Source organism: Electrophorus electricus, chromosome 13 (genome assembly GCF_041902795.1).
Source record: "Electrophorus electricus isolate QZ-2024a chromosome 13, ASM4190279v1, whole genome shotgun sequence".
Lineage (NCBI taxonomy): Eukaryota > Metazoa > Chordata > Actinopteri > Gymnotiformes > Gymnotidae > Electrophorus > Electrophorus electricus.
The window spans coordinates 7917501-7927500 of record NC_137509.1 but is presented as its reverse complement, the minus strand read 5'-3'; the positions used below and the strand labels follow the sequence as shown (position 1 = coordinate 7927500).

The 10000-nt window shown below is 46.8% G+C and overlaps 1 protein-coding gene across 1 annotated transcript in view; it reads right to left on the bottom strand.

Moving 5' to 3' along the window:
- Positions 1–10000, bottom strand: part of efnb3b (ephrin-B3b) — a 63293-nt gene that overhangs the window by 25324 nt on the left and 27969 nt on the right. Inside the window, exon 2 of the mRNA XM_081694990.1 lies at positions 7682–7977. Coding sequence (XP_081551116.1) covers positions 7682–7977 — 296 coding nt within the window. The remainder of the gene's footprint in view (positions 1–7681; positions 7978–10000) is intronic.

Genomic DNA, 10000 nt, shown 5'->3' with positions numbered 1-10000 from the left:
ACAACAGACGTCTCCTTGTATTGACTAGGTGTCCTGAAAACGATTCCAGTTAAAAGGGCAGACGACAAGAGAAGGAGAGTCGTGCTAAAGACAGCAGCCACAGTACAGCAGGCAGATCGCCCGAGGAAACTCAGGGAAAGATTACACAGGTGTGTGAGTATAGTTTTGGGGCTAAGCTGTTCAGGCACCCTGGCACACACACAAACATATGCACATATGTGCAAACATATGCATGTACACTCCCCCCACAAACACATTCACATCGACATGCACGCACACACACATGCACACACACCCACAAACGCACTCAGCACTGTGATTCCCGATTCTTCCACACTAATCTCCATCCATGCTCAGTAATCATTCTCTCTGTTTATCCAAAGTGTGTGTGTGTGTGTGTGGGTGTAAGCGAGTGCACGTACGTGTGTGTAACAGAGCCAGGAAGATTTATAGCATGCACAGTGTGTGTGATTAGGGCATGTGTGTCTGACTAGTGGGTTAGGGTCTTCAATTGTGCATCTGTCTGGGTGTGCAAATGAATGTGTGTCTGTGCGTGAGTGTGAACATTCTGCTGAGTTTCTACACTCAAGGCTTCGTAGCAGCAGCTGTGTGTGTGTGTTGTAAACGCTCACTGTGTTCATTATGGTCATTAATAGGTCATGTTTGTGTGATCTTGCACACTAAATCACGATCATGTTTGCATGTCTCTGCATTTGGAACGCAGAGGTGGTGTCAAGGGTCAATGGCATGGGTGCACGCTGGATAAACCACCCCCCTGTTCCCGGGAAACACATCCCTCTACAAGTAGTTCCTTGGGAGAATGTTACACAATGTGTGCTTTGTCTACCCCCAGAGCAGACAGTGTGGGGGAGCTGTGGAGGGGGGCTATTGAGTGTGTGCGCACGCATGTACGTGTTTACATGTGTGTGTTTGAGCAAGCATGCATGTTAATTTTTGAAAAGTAGGAGTAAAATGAATTTCAGTGTTAACTAGCAATTATAGGAGACTTTTTAAATGCTGGATTTTTACAGGATGAAACCCCAACACCCACACGCCCAGACCTGCACAAGTTTTTTACCCATAAAACCTTTTCTGGATTTCATCATTTTACACAACATTTATTGAACAAATTGTTTAAAAATTGCTGTAAAACATTTATGAAACCATATATTTAATAACTGGTGTTTTATTGGCAAAAGCGTCTGCTTTTTGTGCCTGTTGAGCACTAGAGAGGCTTTGTGATGTTTCGCTGTATATAAAACCTTCGTTTTTTGTATCATTTTGGGAAGTAGGCTGTGAACAGGCTGCTTCAGCTCACAAAGCAGTACCCCTCGACTGGGGTCAGGATGCAGACGGGACCGTTCTGTTTCAGCCCCTCTGCTGTTGACTTACTGCTGTGTTTTGGACTGCCGTCATGCTGCATGACTCAGCTTCTTTTGAGGTTTAGAGCTCACAACACACACACACACACACACACACACACACACACACACACACCCTGACATTCTGCTGTAGAATTTCTTCATACAGCTTGGAATCAAAATGTGTTTTCAGTAAAGGTTAGGGGTGTAAGCCCTGAGACAGTAAAGAAGCACCACACTGTTCCCTTGCTGTGACGAGGTTCTTATGTTGCGCTGGTTTCTATGTTCTGTCTCTGCCACCTACGTGCAAACCTTCACAAACTTAGCAATGTTGTTCTGGCGAGTGTCCTCCTCTTAAAGTACATGATAACCTCAGAATATAATCTGAGGACCGTAAAATACATTTTGGAATACAAACATTTTAAAAAGTCTAATGGAATCTCGGCTCCGGTACTGAAAACCAAATCGACCCTGAAAGCGTGTACAGTTACAGCTTTAGCGGCAGTGGTGCTGGATTTCTTGCGGCTGCCTGCGGACGGGCAGCCTTACACATGCCTTTGTATCCCTTAAAGTCTGTTGAGCTTCAACATTTGTTCTTCTTCCAGCCTCCAAAATCTCCTTTATTTGGACCATATTGCACAACATGGCTTAGATCCCTGCACAGATCGGCTGTGGAGAGCAGTTTACCCAAACTGGGTGGATCTTCCGTTTTATGTCAGAGCAGGTCAAACCTCACCTGAATAGATATGTCATTTAAATTGGTAAGATATGTCATGTAAATGTGTTGTGGGCTGTCTGCCTTCATTTGTCATTATGGCTTAGAAGAACATCAGATTACGTTTAGAAGTCATTCATGCAGAAACTCAGGTAATTCAAACCTCCGCAACCATCCACATGCACAGCGAAACACGGCCCACATAAAACCACCAAACAAGGGCTGAGCAGAAGCAAAGTACATGGCACAAACACACGTGTATAAAAACATACTTACACACACACACACACACACACACACAGGCAGACACCCCTGCTCATACACACACATGCACACACATGCACACACATGCACACACACAGACACCCCTGCTCATACACACACACATACACACACGCACACACAGACATGCCTGCTCCTACAATCAACAGCACTGTTCTCATTATTGACCTAAATTAGAGAGCTGAACTGTCATATTCTCTTACACACACCACACAGTTGGTCTCCTTCTCCTTCTATCTTCCTTTATGGTACATCCCTCCATCCATCCCTCCTTAACTCCCCTTTCTCAACCCCCCCCCCCCAAGCCCAGATGCTCTCCTGGCTCCTCTCTGTATGTGTGTTGGTATGTTGTTAGAACAGTTTTGTCCAGTATGACTTTGAAGTGTAAAGTGTGCGCGCATGCATGTGTGCGCGTGCATGCATCTTCATATTAGTCACTGCTGTGTGGTTCCAGGCTCTGCTCTGTGGCACCCTGGCACTGAGGTGCATCCTGATTGGCAGATCGAGCCTCAAGTCCAATGAGAGCAGAAGCAGTCAGATGTGCAATTGTGCAATGATGAAAACAACCCAGTCTGAGCGCAGGGCACACGCTCATTACACGCATTCACATACTCCTCCACAATACTTTCTTTCTACTTCTTTCCTCCATTCATTCCTGCATTCATCTCTCAACATCCCCTTCACTTTTTCCTGCACAGTCTGTCTCTGTCTGTCTGTCTGTCTGTCTGTCTCTCTCTCTCTCTCTCTCTGTATGTGTGTGTGGGTGGGTGGGTGTGTGTGTGTGTGTGTGGTGTGTGTATGGCTCTAGTTTCAGGCAAAAGCGGGGAACTCAAATCAGAGGGTTTTAAATGCTCAAATATTCATCAGATATGAATCTCCCTCAATCCCTTCCTCCCTCTGCGTGTCAATCATCTCTTCCTCCTCTCTCTCTCACTCCATCGCTCTCTCTCTCACTATTGCTCTCTCTCTCATTCTCACTCTCTCATTTTTATCCTTCACTCTCGTAATTCACATGAGAAAGAGGGAAGCATGCACAATAAACAAAGCGATTAGCCGCGGCCGCTGCCGTACCTACAGTAAACACGGAGCTGTTTACGCACGCAAGCAAACAAAGCTCTGCACAGGCAAGGAGACATACGGAGCTTTAGGATGTGCTGCTAGTCAGAAAAAGTGGGCTCAGATAAATCATCACAGCACCATAACCGTCAGAAGCCACACAGAGAGAGAGAGCGAGCGAGAGAGCGAGACCTACAGAGGGGGTTGCTGATGTGCCTGCTAATCTCCAAGGCCTGTGGTCTGACTGCGTGTGTGTGTGTGTGTGTGTGTGTGTGTGTGTGTGTGTGTGTGTGTGTGTGTGTGTGTGGCTACAGAGTATATCTGACTCCAGATATACCTCTCAGCCCATCTTTCCTCTCCTTCTTTTTCCAGTCATCTATCACTTTCTTCCCCTCCTTTAGCTCGCTTTCATTTTTAATTCTCTTCTCTGTCTCCCTCCACTTGAGTGACAGGTGGCCATCTGTCTCTGCCTGCTGCCACGGCAACACCACGGCAACAGCACAGCGACGGTGAGCACAGCGCAGATCCATTTCTGTCAGGCAACCACAGCCTTCATGCCGACTGACAACGTAATGTGTGTACGCGTGTGTACGTGTGTGGTAAGCTGATATAAAGAGACAAGTTTAAAGTTGTGCCACAGTTACACAAACACATTCATAAACCACCTAATCAATCATTCAGTCTCTCACTCGCTATCACTCTGTATCTCTCAACCCCCTTCTCTCGAGCTGTCTTACTCTTTCTTTCTATCAAAGCCCTCTATTTCAGTGCAGTATACAATTATTATTACCATATACAATTACTGTATTGCCAAAGCAGTATTATAACATGAACATTACACAACATTACAACTTTTGCAATTATGGAAATTAAGAGGAATTATGGAATAAATTATTCAATAAATTAAATTAAATTAATTCTCTTTCTCTTCCTTGGATTTTCACCTCTCAGCATATGGCTGGAGAATGATATAGGTACAAGAATTATGCATATATAATAACCGTAAAAATAAATCGTTAAAGATGTGTTCACACACTGCTGCCAGTCAGGTAACAGAGGGGATTGTAGCAACCCCCCCATGTTCAGTGGTTAGAATTAGTGTTAAACGTACAATCCAAGTAATGCTTATTAGTTACTGAATTTCTGAAAACAAGACCTTCAAAAATACAGTAATGCAAGCAGGTGGCAGGAAGATCTCAGGGATGGAACCTAGCAGGATGTCCAGCCTCCCCTAACACTCTCTCTCTCTCTCTCTCTCTCTCTCTCTCTCTCTCTCTCTCTCTCTCTCTCTTCTCTCTCTCTCTCTCTCTCTCTCTCCCTCCCTCCCTCCCTCCCTCCCTCCCTCCCTCCCTCCCTCTCTTCAGGCTAATTTAAAGCACATTGAATAAATTAACGCATGCTTAAGCAGGTCAAATAAAAGCAATTTTCCCTAAGGCAGAGGTCTAGTATATACACACTTACAGATTTCTCGCACACACAAGTATACACACACACAAAGACACACACACGTACACACATGCATTAAAATACCATGTCATCATTACACATAGGCAATCAAGCATGTAAAACAGATGAAGGCTGCTCAGAGACAATTGCGCGCGCGCACACACACACAACTAAATTACACGTCCAGTGACCCTTAAAATCCCATTCTGTATGATCCAAATTGTTTCTCTTCTCCTTATTCCATACCTCTCCCGTGTCCATGAAGATCCTTTCTCTCTCTCTCTCTCTCTCTCTCTCTCTCTCTCTCTCTCATTTTCTTTTTCTCATTCTGTCTGTCTTTCTAGCCACCATAGTTTGTATGGGAACATTTGGATCCTGCTGGATCGTCAGGCGCTGCTCGTGCAGGGAAGCGGCTGATCTGGGTTGTTTTCACACACCAGCGAGGCAGCAGTGGGAAAGGAGTTGCTCAGTGCTGGAAGTGCGCCCGGCGTGGGTTCCCGGGGGGGGTGTTTGGGCATCGACCACCCGCTCTGCTCTCCCAGACTCCTGCTGTTGCCACGCTTCATGAGACGATACGCTGCGCGGACGCTGGCGTTGAGGCAAGGCAGGAGGGCGAGAGAGAGAGAGAGAGAGAGAGAGAGAGAGAGAGAGAGAGGGGAGAGAGAGAGAGAGAGAGAGAGAGAGAGGGAGGAAGAGAGAGCAAGCGAGAGCGACAGCGCTTGCTTTGGCAGGGGTGTGCTCCGACAGGCAGGGGTCCTGGTTGTTAGGAAGGTGCGGATGCTTTTCCAAGGCTTTCGTTTGTGTCTGTTTGTTTTGCAGCACTCTGGGGACAAGGACTCACTCCCGGCCTGCTGGCCTTTCTCGGCCTCTCTCTCTCTGTCCCGTCTGTCTGTTTGATTCTTCCCCTCTCCCTCCATCTGATGCTCTGCCTGTCTCTCTGCCTGCCTCTATCATTCTCCAGCATGCTGGCTCCCTCTTTTTCTCTATCATATCATTCTTTCTCCCTTGGCTGGTGTCATCTTCCAGCTAGCCCACCTCTCCGTCTGTCTCTATCTCTCAGTGTGTGTGCGTGCATGTGCGTGCGTGTGTGTGTGTGTGTGTGTGCATGAGTGTGCCTGCGTGTGTGTTTGTGTGCACGTCTGACCTTGCATTTGAGACCTCATCGATCTACTCAACCTGTCAATCGATTTGTTGGGTCTGTTGGAGTGATGATAAAGGCCCTGGTGTGGAGTGTGTGTGTGTGTGTGTGTGTGTGTGTGTGTGTATTAATGGCAGTGACACTGCTGCTTAGATAGAATGAATGTGGAAATGTCAAAACACAGTAACGTTACCACCTCATGCACATGTATGGGCACATTTGTGTTAATTCTCTCACACACACACACACACACACACACACACACACACACACACACACACACTTACTTCAGTAATTTAATAACCGTGTTGGACTGCTATCTCTTAAATAATGTCACAGTAAATGACAACCGGTGTTACAGTCCCATAGCACACAGCATGACAACGCAGATGCAATACACACTGGTCACTTTGTGGTCACCATGGAGGACTGTCCCCAAGTGTGAGTGCATTCTTGAAATCAATGTACTTTCACTTAGACAGGGGACTGGTAAACTGATTTAAGTGTGTCCTTACTCAGTGCTTTTTATGCACCTTTGCATAATTCCACAGCTATAGCGAGAGCCCTAACAGGTTTGGTCATTGATATCATATCATCATGAAATTCCAACACTGTTCCTTTCCTTGGCACATCACGACGGTTATAAGCAGAGAACAGGAATGGTTCCTGTCCAACCCACTTCTCCAAACAAACCCACTCTCCTTTCTTTCAGTCTAACCTGTTCTTCTCTTCCCCTCTCTCTCCCTCTCTCTCTCTTCTTCTCTCTCCTTCTCTCTCTCCCTCGCTCCCTCTCTCTCTCTCTCTCTCTCTCTCTCTCTCTCTCTCTCCTCTCTCCTTCTTCCCCCTCTCCTCTTCTCCTTCTTTCTCTCACTCATTCCGTCTCTGTCCCTCTCTCTCACTCTTTCTCTCTCTCTCTCTACCTTCCTTCTCTCTCTCTCTCTCCCTTCTCTCTGTCTCCCTCTCCTTCTCACTCTCTCTCCTCCTTCTTCCACTCTCATTCCTCTTCTCTCCCTGTCTCTCTCTCTCTCTCTCTCCTTCCTTCTCCTCCCTCTCTTCCTTCTCCCTTCCTCTCACTCCCTCAGCCTGGCCCCTTTCCTCTCTCTCTCACTCTCCTTCTCTCTCTCTCTTCTCTGTCTCCCTTCTCTCTCTTTCACTCTCTCCTCTCCTCTTCCACTGCCCTCCTTCTTCCCCTGTTCTCTCTCTCTCCCTCTCTCACTTCACTGACTCACTGTCCTCCCCTTTCTTTGTTTCTCGTTCTTTTCTGAATGTGGGAATCGACGCTAAAACAGCAGCCAGACGTCTGTGTGTTTGGTGACTTGGTTTATGGATGTGTGAGAGAGAGCGAGCGTGCCTGTGACAGACTTTCCTCGAGACCGAAGTGTGGCCTTGACAAGCCAGCATGTTTGTGTTGGCCTGTCCTTGCTCCCTGCTGCTGCACCTTGTTTTAAAAACAACCCCCAGAAACATGACCTTTAACAAGATGGTTCCATCTGATAAAATTCACAGTCATCCAGAGCCAAAGGTTCACCCCTGTGTAAACCGTGAACTGGCGAAAAAAGAGGAAGAAAAAAACAAAAATAAATCCAAAACAAATGCCACCATCGCATTCCCCCACGCTGAGATGTCAGCAACAGTGGTCCAGCTGCCAGAGGAACTCAAACACACGCACACGCACACACTCACCGATAATGTAGTAATCGTGCATCGTTTTGAACTCGTGACCCCAGAGGTTGGGTGAGTACTCCTGGAACTTGATGGTGAAGCGCATGTCACTGTTGGGCTTGTCACAGGTCAGGAGCAGGTTAGGAGGGCCTGTCACCTCACACCTGTCTGCCTGTTCCCGCGACGACACAAGATAGAGCTTGTAGTACTCGTACTCTGCTGGAGCCCTGGGCCCCGGGGGATCAGATGCTGGGCAGATGAGGTCCAGACGATCCCCAATTTGGGGGTAGAGGACATAGCCCCGATCATCACTAAACCTGGGGGTGAGAGAGAGAGAGAGAGAGAGAGAGAGAGAGGAGAGAGAGAGAGAGAGAGGAGAGAGAGAGAGAGAGGAGAGAGAGAGAGAGAGAGAGAGAGAGAGAGAGAGAGAGAGAGAGAGAGAGAATTATTTATTTGTCAGAGGCTCAGACTGTGTGGCAGCTTCAAAAAGATATCTAGATATAAAACTAGCGGAATCATCCCAGAAAAATGAGATTTGATGGGCAGTTGTGGGATATATGTGGTGCACTGACCTGTAGTGACCACCAACATATGACCCCCCCCCCCACCTCTCCTGATACTGACATACACACATGCACACACACTAGTACATTTTCAAAAGTGCCTGTTTTTTGTCTTGAAATGGCACCTCAGGAAATGGGCGGCATTCCTCTACAGACACACCCTGATCTGACAGAGCTTCACTCCATTACTTCTCCTCAGACATCCATCATCTACTCTTTTCTTTGCCTTTTCATGCCACTTTTCCTGCAGCAAGAAATGACTGGGCATAAACTAGCATACCAGGCAACAGGAATGTTTCAAAACGGTAAGTCTCCTTCCATTGATCTAAAGAGCTCAAATCAGAATTTGTCAAATACTGATAGAAGGTGTGATCTTTGAATGTTTCAACAGAGTGGAAGTGTGTGGAGACTTTTAGAATGTTTCCAAACAGATGGAAGTGTGTGATCCCTTAGAATGTTTCCAACGATGAAGTGTGTGGACTTTTAGAATGTTTCCAAACAGAGCGGAAGTGTGTGTGATTCCTTTAGAATGTTTCCAAACAGAGCAGAAGTGTGTGTGATTCCTTTAGAATGTTTCCAAACAGAGCAGAAGTGTGTGTGATTCCTTTAGAATTTCCTTTGTGCAGACTCACAACTATCCCTCTCAACGTGCTGAGGCCTAATTATCATTTCAACACTTTCACATGAGCTTTGGTGACAGTTGCTCTGTTTACACTGATCTGAGAGCAGCTTTATGGCTCCTATCATCACTAAAGTTCTGGCTAAAGGGCCCTGAGCTTACATGAGAGACAAGGATAATGAGAGACGAGGGTAATTTCCAGCTCTCTCACGGTTAACCCCTGCAGGAGGTGTTTACATCTGAACAGTTCAGAGGCGCTTTCTGCATTAGCACATGAACGGTGGGGGAGAGTTCATCAAAGTGCCAACGGGCCGTCGGCAAACACGCAGGGGAGTTCAAGCTAGTTCGGGACAAGGCAGGACAGCGTACTCCGAGGCAGGACAAACAATGGAAAACACGTGAATGCAGCCATGTGAGTTTGCGCGCATGTGTGTGTGTGCAAGATGACAATTTCCTCCATCTTTATCACAGGTTTGAGGCTATCAGCCTGTTCTTACAGACAGGAACACACACAGTCGACACTCTCTTAACACATTCTATAGTTGGATTCTTGAACACAGCCAGGACTTGCTATCTTTGCTTCTAACTTCTCCCTACCCTAAACAAACACACACAAACACACACAAACACACACACAGACAGAGTTATGAAAATCTGCTTGATTCAAAACACACTTCAAATAGTGGTTTTGGCTTTGCACCCCCCCCCCATTCTCCAGGAGCAGGTGCACCCAGGGATTTGTATGTAGACAGGCCCGCATACAAACACAACTTACACACACCTCAACACCTTCAACACACACGGCAGCATTTCCTGGTAGGCATATCTTTTCTTGTTATCTACCCAGGGGAGGCCCTGTCACAGTAGAGTTGCACTGGAGAATGGGTAAGCAAACATTCTAGAAGTGTAGGCCAGGAAAAAGAGAGAGAGAGAGAGAGAGAGAGAGAGAGAGAGAGAGAGAGAGAGAGAGAGAGAGAGAGAGAGAGAGAGAGAGAGAGATGGTGGGGTGAAAGAGGAACACTGGCAAAACCAGTGGTGGTGAGACTGAAGCATGGGGGTGGTGGAGGTGTGGTGGAGGTGAGACGTGGACTCGAAGTCTCAGCAGAGCGCAGGAAGAACACCTGCTGAACGGAAGAAATGAAAAATAAGAAAAAGAAA